The sequence below is a fragment of the Typopeltis vanoorti genome, chromosome 7 (genome assembly GCF_054136105.1).
Source record: "Typopeltis vanoorti isolate ZY-2024b chromosome 7, IOZ_Tvanoo_1.0, whole genome shotgun sequence".
Classification (NCBI taxonomy): domain Eukaryota; kingdom Metazoa; phylum Arthropoda; class Arachnida; order Uropygi; family Thelyphonidae; genus Typopeltis; species Typopeltis vanoorti.
Genome location: NC_143555.1, coordinates 113,480,045 through 113,496,044, shown reverse-complemented (window position 1 = coordinate 113,496,044; position 16,000 = coordinate 113,480,045). Strand labels below are relative to the sequence as shown.

The 16,000-nt window shown below is 35.8% G+C and overlaps 1 protein-coding gene across 1 annotated transcript in view; it reads right to left on the bottom strand.

Moving 5' to 3' along the window:
- LOC150104979 (obg-like ATPase 1) overlaps nucleotides 1-16,000 on the bottom strand; it is a 343,661-nt gene that overhangs the window by 22,610 nt on the left and 305,051 nt on the right. The window contains exon 11 of the mRNA XM_090396086.1: nucleotides 279-401. Coding sequence (XP_090252212.1) covers nucleotides 279-401 — 123 coding nt within the window. The remainder of the gene's footprint in view (nucleotides 1-278; nucleotides 402-16,000) is intronic.

The window sequence follows — 16,000 nt, the reverse complement described above, 5'->3', positions numbered from 1 at the left end:
ATCAAAGTAGATACCCAACAGGGTGCACCACGAGAAGGTGAGGATTGGACATTAGGTCAGAAGCCCTGGTCGGTTCTCCGCATTCCTTTAAAGGCTATGTGGAGGTCTCCTCTCAGTTATACAGCTTTGACCCTTAAGCACCCCCTTTTTTTTTTTTTTCCTTCATTTTTTTTATTAGCACTTAATTTAACTAAACATAATTCATGTGAATTGTGAATGATACAAGTCATAACTCATTACACATCTATCCTTGTGACTAGCATTTCAAAAAATAATACCTTTACTGCAGCTTCAGTTCCTTCTTCTTTGAAGTCATTGTATTTCATAACTTCAGCCATTATGAAACCCTTTTCAAAATCAGTATGAATCTTTCCAGCAGCCTGTGGGGCTTTTGTACCTTTCTGAAATAAAGAAAAAAAAATCTAAGAAATAAATCAGAAAGGATATCATTCCACAGAAGATACTAAACTGTTTACTATACTGATTATTTATAACCATTAAGTGGTAAACCATAATTGTAAATAATCCAATGATGTACGGTAACTATTCCAGTGTGTGTGTGTGTGTGTGTGTGTACACACGTGTGCTGTGGTAAAGCAACACTATTAAAAATCACTAAATTTACATAAAAACTTACTTTGTTAACAAAATATCATTCTATTTACATATCACTTCAATCCTTTGCTTTCAAGATGTAAGGAGGAGAACTGTTAGTAAGTGAACAGGAGGTATATGAGGAATTGAATAGGCTTGATGCAAATAAGGCTGTGGGACTTGATGCTATTTCACCAGTGGAAAGAGGGTAAAATTGTTCCAATTCATAAGGGAGGTGTTAAGAGTAGGACTTTGATTTATAGACCAGTCTGTGTGTCTGGAGTTGTGGTTAAGATATTAGAGAAGTTAGTTATAACCAACATGAATTTACTAAAGGAAGATCGTGGTTTAACAATTTGCTTACTTTTTATAATAAAGTGACAAATACATTGGATAAGGGCGTTGCATATACAAGGGTGGTCTGAAAAGTTCTCGGCCTCAACCATAGATGGCAACATTATCGGCAAGATTTTTTTTTTTCTAAGTTGGTACATCTGTCATAAGCATCCATGTGAAATTGCAAGTCATTCTATCAAGTAGTTTGTTTTATACAGCTGTCTGAACAAAAGTGTTGTCTGTATCCCTTGAAATGGATAAAATTGAGTATTGTGCAGTTATAAAATTCTTTGTAAAATAAGATTTAACGCCAAAAGAAATTCATTCAAAGTTCATAAAAGTTTATGGGCACTCTTCTCCTTCATTTTTGACAATTAAGAAATGGGCTCCCAAGTTTAAACATGGCCATACCAGCCTTGAAGATGATCCACGTGAAGGACACCCAAAAAGCATGACAACACCAGAAATCATTGATCAGGTGCACGATATGGTATTCGATGATCGGCGAGTCAAAGTGCGTGAAATTGCTGAGACCATAGGCATTTCAAAAGAACGTGTAGGATATATTTTGCATGAAGAATTGCATAAGAGAAAGCTTTGCCCAAGATGGGTGCCACGCTTGCTCACAGCAGATCAAACATGCACTCGCATGAAAATCTCTGACAGTGCTTGGAGCATTTTAACAAGAATAAAACTGATTTTGTGCGTTGATTTATTACTATGGATGAGACTTGGATTCACCAGTACACAACAGCAGTCGAAACAGCAGAGAGAAGCTAGTTGTTCAGTGCCAAAGAAGACAAAGTCGTTCCATCAGCAGGAAAGGTCATGGCATCGGTGTTTTGGGATGCTAAAGGCATTTTGTTTATTAATTATCTTGAAAAGGTTAAATAATAACCGAGGAATATTATTCTGATCTTTTAACCAGAGTAGACGGAAAAATTTGTGAGAAAAGAACCGGTTTGCAGAAGGAAAAAATCATCTTTCATCGGGACAATGCACCTGTCCACAAAGGTGTTTTGGAAATGGGAAAATTAAGGGATCTGCACTATGAATTGTTGGAACATCCACCCTATTTTCCAGATTTGGCTCCCTCTGACTTCTATCTCTTCCCCAAACTAAAATTCTTCCTTGCAGGTCAGCGTTTTTCTTTGAATCAAGAGGCAACTGCAGCTGTAGAGATGTATTTTGCAGATCTTACTGAAAACCACTACAGGGACAGGTTAATGGCTCTGAAGCATTGATGGAATAAATGTATTAATCTTAAGGGAGATTATGTTGAAAAATAAAAATAATTTTGAAATTATAAATTTGTTTTTTTCATTGTTAATCCGAGAACTTTTAAGACCACCCTTGTATAGTGGTATATTTAGATTTTGCAAAGGCGTTTGATAAACTGCAGCATGATAAGCTGGTAATTAATTTGGAATGGATGGGGCTGAACAGTAGATTGGCTGTCTGATAGGTATCAGCGAGTTATCTATGGAGGAGTGATATCCCTGAAGAGGAAAGTTACTAGTGGTGTATGCCAAGGGTCTGTGTTGGGTCCATTTCTGTTTAATTTGTATGTGAATGATATTTGAAGAGGTCTGAATGGTGATATGCAACTGTTTGCAGATGATGCAAAGTTGGAAAATCGATCAGGGGTAGAGCCGATGCTGTAGCTTTGCAAGAGAACTTGAATACACTGGCTGAATGGGTAAATGAGTGATGTTACAAAGTGTAAGGTTTTGAAATTTGGGAAGCAGAGATGGGATGTAGAATATACAATCGGTGGAAATATCTTGGAAGAGGTAGAGGAGATGAGAGATCTGGAAGTGATTGTAGACAAAGACCTAAAATTTCAAGGACATGTTACTAAAATTGTAAGGACAACACAGCAGATAATGGGAATGATGCAGACTTGTAGAAGTAAGGATGTTATGGTTCCTTTGTATAAGGCTTTGATCAGGCCATATGTTGATTACTGTGCATAGATTTGGTCACCTGGTTTTCAAAAAGATGAAGATGTATTGGAAAAGGTTCAGAAACGATTGACTGAGGTAGTTTCTGGTCTCTGGAATGTTGAATATGAAGACAGATTGGCAAAATACAATTTACAGAAATTGGTGGATAGAAGGAGGGGGGGGGGATATGATTACTTCCAGATCTCTCATCTCCTCTACCTCTTCCAAGATATTTCCACCGATTGTATATTCTACATCCCATGTAGAATATACATGGGATGTAGAATATACAATCGGTGTAAAAAAATAATGTATATTTCTAATACATCTTCATCAAAAAGATGAAGATGTATTGGAAAAGGTTCAGAAACGATTGACTGAGGTAGTTTCTGGTCTCTGGAATGTTGAATATGAAGACAGATTGGCAAAATACAATTTACAGAAATTGGTGGATAGAAGGAGGGGGGGGGGGATATGATTGAGACATATAAGGTGTTAAGAGGTTATTACCAGATTAATGTCAGGGAGGTTTCGCACAGAATGGGTGAAAATAGGAAAAGAACAAGAGGTCATCCCTGGAAGCTGTATAAGGAGAGTGTAAGCAAGGGAGTGAGGAGCAGGTTTTTTGCATGGAGAGTGATTGGAATGCATTGCCCGAGAGTGTGGTGAGCGCAGAGACAGTGAATATATTTAAGGTGCAGTATGATAAATGTGTGTATAACAGTGGACCTCCCCATGATGAGTCCTGGACTCCATGGAGGTTTTTATAATAATAATAATAAATACTACGTAAATTTGGAAAAGGCAGACTCTTTTCAGGATCTTAAACAATATCATTGCATCTAGGAATATGATTACCAGTATTTTTCCACAAAAAGAAAAAAAATCACATAGAAACTATTTTTTATTTTCTTGACTAATTTTATGACAAGTGTTTTGTTTTAACTTCGTGAGGATAATTACATGGATAAACTAAAAAACTAGAAAGCAAGTAATAACAGTTAACAACTCTGGTGAAAATATATGAACATGATTAAACAATGCAAAGTGTGCATTTGCTATTCACTGCTGGTTTGTGGGTTGCTGTATATAATACTACTAGCAGATATGAGTGTGTCATAATGGTAGTGTAGTAGTGAAGACCAAACTTGATGTAAAATCATCGCTACAATTATCACGATGAAGTGAAACAAAAGAATTTTCACAAAACTAGTTGAGAAAATAAAAAATAGTTTCTATGTGTTTTTTTTCCTTTTCTTTTTGTGGAAAAATAACAAAATATAGTCCTAGAATGGCTTTAACAATTTTAACTTGATTTCATATTCTCAGTTTAAAAAAAGATGTACACAAAATATTTCAACAATGGCTTGAGTTGTCAAGAAGGATAAAAATAAATCATCATCATTCAATTCTTCCTGAAATATACCCTCAGGAGATGTACAGGACTAACTTCCTATCAACAATCTTCCTCCAGATTAGCCTGTTATCTGTCATTATTCCAATATTATTAGATCTTGTATTTCTGTCTTCTAAGGCACTTTTTATTATATCTATCAATCTACACCTTGGTCTCCTTTGAGGCCTTTTCCCTGCCATCCTGGCAAAGAATAATGATTATATAATATTATAAAATTGTATAATAGAATAAGAATAATGTTTATCTAATCTTTACTCTCCTATTAAGTGACCATATCACCTGATATTAGCTCTGCTAACACATTCCTGAATGCTAACAATCATCAACTTCTTTCCTAATAGCCTTATTTTTAATATGATACTACCACTGATGCCATCTGTTTGTCCACTCTAATCGTTCTCAGGACTCTCGTATCTATGGTCTCCAGTTTCTGATCAAGAGTTTTATTTCTAACCCAGCTCTCAGATCCATAAGTTAAAATTGGTTTCAATATGTATACAGCTAATTTAGTGTTTTGACTAATTTCTCTCTTATTCCATATAAATTTATTCAGTTCACTTCCTACCATACCAGCTCTGCTAATTCTGCTGTCTATTTCCAAGTTTAATTTGCCATCTTCACTAAAAATTGTATCTAAATAGCTGAAATATTTTACTTGTTCTCCATTAGGATGAAGTTGATGTTTTCCATTTAGGATGAAGTTGATGTTTTCACTATTTCTGTCTATTTTCATTGTCTTTTTACTGCTGATTTTCATATCAGATTTATTACAGCAATTATTCAATTTTGGCCAGGGAATCCTGCAGACTTGTCCTGGATGTATTAGGAGTATAACATCATCTGCATAACAGTGGGAGATGTTGGTCTTAGCTCAAAAAAGAGCTAAGACCAACATCTCCAATCTTAATATTAGGTTTGATACTGCTTTCCTTCATAATGTGATCCATATAGATGATGAATAACAGGGGAGATAATGTACACCTTTGTTACACATCTGACTTTATGAAACAATCTTCCTGTACTTCCTTCAATTCTAACTGCTAACTTACAGCTTAAATATAGACTATTTAAGCTGTAATAATGATATAATGTCCCATTTACACCATATAACTGGAGCATTTTGAACAGCTTTTTTTTTGTCTTGGCACCTTGTCATATGCCTTTTCCAGATCTACAAAACTTAAATATAGATCCTTGTTATCTGCATTTAAGTAATCTGTACTTAAGATAAAAATAAATGTCAGTTTTAAAAAAAAAATAGTTATTTAACAGGAAACCATAAGGAATAACTAACTGCACTTCCCATCTCAGCTGGTAACCTACTGAGTAGAACTAAACTAACTGCTGTAGAGAACCCATGTCTTTAATTCCCATTCGAATTCCATCTACAGCCCGAAAATATAGGTAACCCACCCTTGTATAACACGGATGCTGGGTTCCATAGAAATGTCGCATTATATAAATCGCGTTATGCGAGACTCAGATCACATAGAAAAAGCAGAGTTATGTTCTGAAATAGTTTTTTTTTTTAAATTATATAACAATGGCATATCTAACAAAAATATATTTTTATTTAATTCTTGTAATTTATGTAAGTGAAGAAAACATATAAACTATGAAACAAATTTTTTTTAAATTATATAACAATGGCATATCTAACAAAAATATATTTTTATTTAATTCTTGTAATTTATGTAAGTGAAGAAAACATATAAACTATGAAACAAATATATAGTATAAACTAAATTACAAATTGTACATAAACTTCATTGCACATAATAAAGTGCATATTTTAATCATCATCACTGTCTTCAAAACGAGCATTTCGTAGATGTTCTTTATTTACAAGTGGCCGAACGTCGTCATCACTTGAAATCTCTTGGACATCATTTGTATAATTCTCATTGCATACTTCGGCTGTTTAGTTATCAAGTCAGTAATAAGAGCTTGCTTACCACTATACTGCAATTTTTTTATTAAGTTCATAATATGCTAAACAAATATCCAATTGTTTCAAGAATTTACCGGAACGCTCTGTTGAGGAGTCATTATCCATAAAATAGCTTCCTAACTTTCTTGCCAAGTCTAATCCTGCTAATTTCTTTAAACTGAATTTTTTAACGGATTCATCATAATCAGAATCTTCGGCAGAACTTTCCCCACCATTTGGTTCGACGTCATCTATTAATTGTACTAGTTCCTCCTAATTTAAATCTATTTCCCTATCAATTAATTCACTAATTTTGTTTTCAACCATATCGCAAAAGCCCTCTATGTGGCCATTACTATAAAAATAATTTTTTTTACATAAAAAAGGATTACATATTAATAATGTACGTAGCTCACTAGAAAATAAAGTGCTCAGCTTGAGATTAACACACTTATGATTTTTAATGTGCTTTCCTGAGAAAACGAAGACAATTTTTAACAATAAACACTTTATATGGTAAACAATTGGCGATGCGAGCTAGAGGGTATTTCGCCTAACATAAATTTGCTATTTATCACTACATGCGATACAGGCAGACAAATTTAACGAAGATAAAATTTGATTTTTAAGTTGTGCGGTGAAAAATATATGAAAAGATAAAGGGTTACTATAATTTGGAGACCGTGTTTTTATGGAAACCGTGTTGTATAAGTACTGCGTTATACGAGGGGTACTACAATTTGTAGACCACATTGTATAGAGGGTTACCTGTACTTTATAAAGACTTTTTAAAGCACTCATGCAAGTGCCAGGTTTCCCTTCCAAAAATTCAGATTCCCCCCCCCACAAAAGACAAACCAGTCTAAAAACATATGCTTTTACAGAGAGCAGGCTATGCAAATACGATCAACTACCCTATCAGAGCATTAATTAAATTTACATGTAGCCAAGTTACTTGGATGTGACAAGCCTCTGGAATTTAACATGTAAAGGTAAGATGGAATATACCCTCTGCCCCCCCCCAAACCAAACTTTTCGAAAATAGAAGAAACTAGTGGCGCCACCTGTTGTATTTTTTTGTTGTCGAAAGCAGCACCCTTCATTAGTGTTGTGTCAACTGTTTTCCAAGAGTGACAGTGTGTTTTGACGAACGGTCGGAAAATGAGTTTCAAACAGAAAACTGAGATTGACTTTTGTGTTAAACTTGGTAAAAGTTTTACCGAAACGCTTCGGTAAAACTTCAAATGCTTCGTAAAGCATACTGTGATGAATGCTTATCCTGTACTCAAGTTACGAGTGGTTTAAGCGATTTCAAAGTGGTCGTGAGACGCTAGAGGACGATGAAAAGCCGGGCCGTCCAAAAACTGGACTGAGCAAAGTTAACATCCAAAAAGTGCGTGATTTCACCAAATAAAATCCATAATCGTCCATGAGATTGACTGAACATGAATTGGGGGATTCCAAAATCAACTGTGCACAACATTTTGACGAGAATTTGGACCTTCGTAAATTGAATTCGCGATTTTTCCCCACAAGTTGACCAACGACCAAAAAATTTATCGAATTGAACACTGCAAGAACCTCATTAAAACCACTCGTAAGGACAAACTTCCTTGAAACAATCGTTACTGGTGACGAAACATGCCTTTTTGAGTATGTGCCCAAAACAAAGCGCCAGAGTGCTACGAGTGGAGACCACCAGAAGAGGGACATCCGAAGACAGGTCGCTTGGAGAAGTCAAAAGTAAAGACAATGCTGATTTGTTTCTACGATTCCAAGGGCATATCCACAAAGAATTCGTTCCGCCTGGCCAAACGGTCAATGGTGAGTTTTATCTCGAAGTTTTGAAGCGACTGATACGAGAATTCGTTGCGTACAGCATGAATATCGTGACGACTGACCGTTCGTCAAAACACTGTCACTCTTGGCACTATAACTTGGCTTCTAATGAAACAAATGTCATAAACAGTTGACACAGCACTAAAGAAGGTTGCCGCTTTCGACAACAAAAAGATACAACAGATGGCGCCACTAATTTCTTCTATTTTCGAAAAGTTCGGTTTCTTTTTGGACAGAGGGTGTATATTGTGTAAATAAACAACAAAAAAAACTAAAATGTTTATTATTTACACAATATATATTCCATCTCACCTTTAAATTGTACTTTACTGTAGTAAACAAGCAATATAAAATTGATACGTTCGATCCACGGCAAATAGTAGCTAATCAAATTTGACTGAACTAAATTCTTTAGTCATTTTATTTTCATCACTGGCTAAGCTGAGTTAATCCTTTCTGACTAGCTGGATAATCTTCAATTCCTAATATGAAGGACTTTACAACATAATACTCTATCGAAATACTAATGAATAAAATAGTAATTGCTAATTATTAAACCACTCTTCCACTGCAGTATTACTGAAAATTCTGGTCAATAAAATTAATTTCCTGACAAAAAAAAAAGTAATGGACCAACATCGGTGCATTTGGATATGGTTTCATTCAACACACCATTCTTTGTCTTCAATATCTTAAACAATCCCCCTCCCCATTGCTTGTGAATCCAACAAAATTTGAGGGAAGACAAAAAATAAAGGACACAGAACACCTCTTTTTAAAAAAATGTACTTAAATGTTTTTCATCCAATTTTTGAGTGCACATAGCACTACAACATGACTTGACTGGTGCTGTTTTTTTTTTTTTTTTTTTTTTATATAATAATAAAATAAAATAATTCATTTCTGGCAAACCCACAAGAAATCACAACAAAAAAAATATTGGGGATTATTAGTTTAACAAAAACGAAATCTAATCTTTAATAACAGAAATTAAACGTTTAAAGTAACTGTTATCAGTAAAAAAAAAAAAATATATATATATATATATGAAGTACATTATAATTAATACCACAAATCTTAAATTAAAACCTAATAAATATCTTTCAAGACTATAGTTGTTACACCCTTCCATTTTTTTTACTCCGAAAAAAATTTTTAGTAACATTTCTGTTTTCTATGACGATTGCATGGGATTGTAGGGTTCACACACAACATTGAATAACGTGAAATTATCACACTAACAGGTGACACATAAACTTCTGGTCAATCACATTTGCTTACAAATTTAATATGTTTTTATCTGGACTGGCCAACCAATTAAAAATAAAATATGACACTAAGAAGACGTTGTAGACCGCTGTTATTACGATTATCATACAAAGAGTAGGCGACAATAACAAGTAGGAAAATAAATGCGCTACTGTAGCTCTGACTGGCTAGACCGGTGACAAAAGACATCGTATGATGACAATAAGCCAACCGTATACCCATACAAATTCGCGGTGACCAAGCAGCCGGGCCGTGTCACATTATTAACTCGGCGCACGGCGGTACTGTCTTCGAGACACGGAGTGGGAGTTGCCGACTGCCATTACTCCGCCGCTGCCAGCTTCAGTTCCGCCGCGAGCCAGAGGGTTGCCGCCTTCCTCTAACGCTGTCTATGACAGGGGCGGGACACGAGACCGTGTCTCACAGTGGTACAGGGCCTGCTCCTGACAGACCGCCGCTGCGGATCTTTGACATGTTCCAAGTGCCTTACATAAACGATCGTCTGTTTATTACGGACGTGATTCTCGATTTTCCTAAGGTATCTTTATTCTTCGTGCTTCTTCCGAACATGCCACTAGCACGGCCACGGAGGAAACACAATATGGCAAAAGCAGCATGCAGGTCACAAGTGAAAATTACTATTATGACACCGGAGATATTTCGGTATTTGGAGTCCTAAAGATTGTTGCGTCAGAACAAGACACACAAGTCAAACTTTCTTTCAGAAGCGCTAGTTCAATTATATTTCAACTTCTGCTTTCTATTGTCATTCGTATGTGGTTTTAAATGTAAAATCTCTATGCTAAAAACCTTATTATTGTCAAGGAGGAAACAAAGCTGCTTCCTCTTTGACATTTCAGAAACCCAAGGTCAACATTCATCCGTTAGCAATAAAATAGCAAATTATTATTATTAACTTACTACACTTAGGATCAACGAACGACTCCAACTAGTAATTTGAAAATCAACAGTTCATTTGCCTAAGATTCGAAGATAATTATGGATGATATATGTACACTTTTAAAACTCTAAGTATATCATAAGCTAGTTTATTTTGAAGGGTATCTTATTCAGTGTTTTGCCGATTTCTCTGTTGCGTCTAACTTCCCTTTCTACTTGTTTTGATATAATGAGAAAGTGCGTCATATTTTGTTTGTTTATTATTATTGTAGTCATCATTGGGATAGATTTATGCATACTGCACAGAAGAATGACAAAATAACTGCAGAGACTATATGGAAGCTTGACTTCCTGTTACATACTCAGTCGTCACAAAATAGCTAAATGGAATCCAATAGTAACATACAACTTAACGATGTGGCGAGCTAGGTACCTACTACAAAACGGGCAGTAGATTTGCTTTCGGGAATGCATTCAAGTGTGTGATAATGGACAAGGGTCTTGGTCCAGATGACTAAGGAAATGATCACTCTTATTGTATCTCTCTCTCTCCTAGAACAGATCGAGAATGGTACAATAAACACAGAAAACAACAGGCGAGCATGGCTGAAAAGAGATGATCAATGCTAGCGACAACATAATTGTAAAGATAACAGATGGTTTTACCACCCTTTCTGTTGTCTTGAATACGGTATAACCCGAATTACATGAGACGACGAATGAGGATGCCAAACCTGGAAGACTGGAGTGACGCATCCCGTTTTTTTTTTTTTCCCATTAAGAAGAAATGCCTAAGGGATAATAAATAACTAATGTTTATTTAGTTATTAAGCCAATATTTTGGGATGGTCGTTAGTTATCTGGAATTACGGCCGATGCAGCCAACACTATGAGACCAATGTATTATGCTTATAAATTGCCTGGTGTTCTTTTGCTGGTTTTCCGGCAAAAGAACCCTATTGCTTCCGTATGAGATTAACTCACCTTCAGATGAAAGTCCCTATAAAGAACCCAGGTCTTCCAGCCAAGGGTACGGCGATATATCGATTGGGCTGTAGAGAACCCATCATGACTAGTCACAACAATGCAATGCAGTAGAAGAAAGGCTGAAGAGCATGTTTTCGTGGAATTTCATAGACCCGTTGATACCAGCAGAGTAAGCATTGAATGATGCAGTCTATCTGAACATCGTTTACCGAACAATTCAACCATTACTGTCAGGGTGTAGTGGAACATGACAGACTCATCATGATCAGAGATCCAATTCCTATTTTTGAGCAATCTTGTGTAGTTATTGTCCCAAAAGACGGCCCAAGCAACTAAGGCTATGACGTCAGTTCCGACACCGGAACTTCTTTTCGTCACTTTACCTGTTTGGCGGAATGAAAAAAACTCGAGTTTACGGGATTCGAACTATCTTTTGGTTTTTTCAACCAAAAAAAACATACGGAGGGAGTCGCAGGTTTGTCTTCCTGCAAAACTGGCCACAGAACACACCCAACTAACACTTTTAAAGGTTTTAATAACGCTGGCGTCATAGCTTTAGGTACTTCCGCTGTAATTCCAAACAACCACAATCCGTCAAGACTGCAAGCACACATGAGATCTGAATATTAAATTAGATCTCAGTCAACTGTATCGCAAATTATCAGAGTGCAGTGATCTTTGATACAGATTGATGACGACACAAGTGAATTACAGTCTGTTATTTAGAGCATTTACTGCACAAGCTCTTATTCTAAACTCAATACTGAATAAGAGTTGAAACAAGATATAAATGAAGCAATTATTTGAAGGGTAGGTTACTGTAGGAGATAATACTAATCCTCCCCCTTAAATCAGTCTTTGAGCAAACTTCCTAGAATAAGGTTCTAAGTTTTCTTCCTAGAAAACTTAGAATCCAAAGAGTGCCGCTTACTCATTTAACGAATAAAAAAGTATTTAAGTTAGCTTATCCGCAAGAGAATTATTTTTAATTACATCATCACGATTAAAAAGAAACGTCCAGCAAAAACTAAGCAGAGTCCAAAAACTTTTGCGGAATTTCTGTAATTGTCTGCAACAATAGTGCGAACGCTGGACCTAGAGAAGAAGGACTGAGTCCCATGTGGATAAGGGCCTTCCAAAGCACGCTTTCTAGGATTTTCTATTGTCTTCTAGGATTATGGGTGCTGTATCTTTCTCACTGGTCGGCATCATCATTTAACATCAAAATCGAGTGAATTTGATTTGCGGGTCAGGAAACAAAAATTTGATCCCCTCCTATCCTAGATGAATACAAGTTTAAAACGCTCCGAACGTGTTAACCAAATACGTTCGGAGCGTTTTAAATAACAATGAACAAAATCAAATGTAAAAGAACTGTATGAATTAGATATACGCTTTCCAAACAACAGATGGCGCCACCTAACCATCCCGTCAACATCAGAAGTTAGTCTCGCTGACTGATGTCAACTCTGACTCCGCGTTAGAATGAACAATAAGAGGCATAAAGGCAAACTAAGATGCAGAAAGAACCTTTTATTGTTATATCACATTTCATTTCGATTAATGAACGTTTTATTATATTCAGTATAGGAATTAGTACTATCATTCATCGCCAAATTTACTTTGGGTTTTCAATGAATAATATTATCTACCAATCCGGAGTCCCGTTACATATAGGAGGGCTTAGTTATAATAGAGGAAAGCTCGTTACTTTTCTACACATAGTGTTATGCTGTAGGGCTCACTTTTAAAAGTTTTAATTAGCAGCTGCAAATAAAAACTTTCATTTTAAATTATATTATAATTAAAAGTATGCTTTTTTATTATTTAAATGAAAATTCATAATATTACTTTGCTCTGATTTCTACGATCTCGAGAAGGGTGAATGCACCTGAACAGCACTTGGATACTGGCGTGAACAAAGCGACTCTCACAACACATGCCGGAGCAATGAATTAGAAACTTCGCAGAAATCAGTGGTTTTCGTATAGGTAGGCATGCGACTACCAATACCGACCCTCTTCAATTCCTTGCGCGTAGTTCGGTTAGATAGGGGAGGGGGGGGGGGAACAGTCTTTACCGAATGCTGCACACAGGACGGTGATTTCGTACTCGACAGACTGTCTTAGGACCACAGTTACGCCTCTTAGACAAACAAAGTGGGTTATTTTTCCACTGATTAAACACCCGGGATATCTCACGTTTTGAGAAACCAGCCAGCTCTGCTGTTTTCAAAATCGTGGCACCAGCCAGGCAGGCACCCACAATAAGCCCTTTATCGCAGTCCGAAAGAGCTTGGTTTTTTTTCCATTGTGATCAACACGTGGTGACGCACGTGACAAAGTATTTTGCATATACGCTGCGTAAGTGACGTTTATTTACGTCTGCATAAAGGTTTTTAATTCAGTGGCCGGTATGTGTACATATAAAAAGTTCAAGTGTTACAGTTTTTAATTTTGAACTGGCAAAAAAAAGATCTAATACTAATACACAGAAAAAAATACCAACTCACTTAAGGTAATTCTTTATATAACATTTGGCTACTTTTAATAGGTGAGTGTCAAAAATACATATAGTACCGTAGGTGGTGGACTACGGTTTATTATTATTATTTTTTTTTATGTGGCTTCCTTCCAGGAAAGGTTGATTTGTAAACTTATAGTACATTAGTACAGTGGGTGGGCTAAAATCTTTTCTTTTATTACGTTTCTTCTTCTTTTTTTTTAAAAAAAAAAAATTTAGCCTTTTTTTGGAAACCCTGCTGTAGAGACCAAACATGGAACTTTTTCAAGCCATTTCAGACCTCCAATAAGCAATAAAATTCATCTCTCACTTTTTAAAGGAATTTCCAAATATCCAATGATAAAAACATATGAACCCGCAGACGACTTGGTCGTGAGCGGGTACGTTAACCACACGACCGAGCTGGCTGGCGATTAAACCACTGAAAAAAAAAAAAAAAAAAAAAAAACTCATTTACAGTCACTTTCTTGCAAAATCTATTTTTAGTGTATCAACTTGCATCCCTTATTTGATTTTTGCCTATTAAAATAAAATCAAGCAAGAATATTAGGCTCCATTTTTTTAATGGCGCAAATATATTTGATATTTTTAATTACGCAAAAAAAGTTTTTTTCTCATAATATTTTGGGACCCTCATAAACACCGATACCTTCATGCTATATCCATTCATAATTGAACCGATTTTTGTTTACGATTTCCACAAAAAAATGTCAATATTTTACATACATATATTTTACCAATCAACCTGCTAATTATTAATGAACTAAAACAGTTGTTCACCTACTCAGAGTTTTATGTGCATGCGCACTCATCAGATATCAACAATTAAAAAAAAAAAAAAAAGATAATTCTAAACGCTAATTCATCCAATAAACAAATGTGTTAAGCAAACTGATTAAATATTTCACTAATTTTAAAATTTCCAAGCACTTAACTAATCTAAGGCTACGTCGCTTTCTGGACGCTCAATATTTAAAATATCACCAAAGAGGAAGCATTTTGAAAGTCTAGTTTAGGATTAAATCTTTTTTATTACGCATAATTCGAGTATAATTACTTAATATACTTACGACCAATAAATATCAGGTACAATAACGTGGTTATGCACCTGATATTTTAGTTTTAAAGTTGCTTGGAAATTTTAGCTTTAAAGTGCGTTCGTAAGTGCAATGTATTAACATTTTCCAGCAAAACAAAACAACAGTTGACTGGATATATATTTCGAGTACGAGATTACGTCAAGTATATTAAAAGAAATATTTATATGGTTTTTTTGTTTGTTTGTTTTTTTTCAATTAAAGGTGAGTTAGTCGATCTCACACGGGATAGCACGGTAGTTTCTCTCCAAACTGGGTTTTCGATTCACAAAAACGTTAAAAAAATCGGCCAGGTAACACACACACACACACGCAAATAACAAACACTGTGTGATGGGGGTAGTCGATATACATCATATAATGTGGAGTGGCCTCCTATGATGAGTCCTGAAAACTTTATGGAGTATCATGTAATACCGTATTTACTCGAATATAACTTGCCCTGGCGTACATCTCGCACCCTCGATTTTACTTGACGAAAAAAGAAATTAAAAAGTTTAAAACTTTAAGAAATAGAGAGTGAACGTTATGGCATTCACTCTCTATTTCTTGTTGAATGTTGCAGATATTTTGGAATTCATTTCAACTCAACAATCGTCGGCTTGCCTTTGTCGCTGAATCGCGCGATCTTTTGTTACTACCACGCCAATCATATGCATAGAGATGGATGCAACCAGCAGAGAAAATGTGGGAGTGACGGAATCGATTTCTGCTCGCTCTTGGATTACGCAGGAGTGGATTAAGAGACCATCATTAGAACTGTCGTGCAATGAATTTTGAGAGCTTGGGACATGCTTTTGCCAGAAATAATTAATTTAATTACAGAAGCATTGTCGAAAAAGATTCAAATACATCGCGTGATGAAGGTGAGCGGCCGATCAGGTAAACAACGTTGATAATCAGAAAAAAAAAAAAAAATCAGCTAACGCCTTTTTATTCCCGTATACTGGAGTAAGCGAGGCCATTTAGCTCTATCTAACTTTTGGAGACTGAGTGGGCAGTTCAATCTCCACTGGTACCCAATCAGAGACAGATGGCCCAAAGCTATCACTAATTAAGCGGTACGCAGTGAAGAGAGACGGCTCAAATGTGCCGCCATCTCGTGGTCCCTAACCCTAACACAATATATTTAATGTCTGAAATAATGTGGGTTCTACGGTCG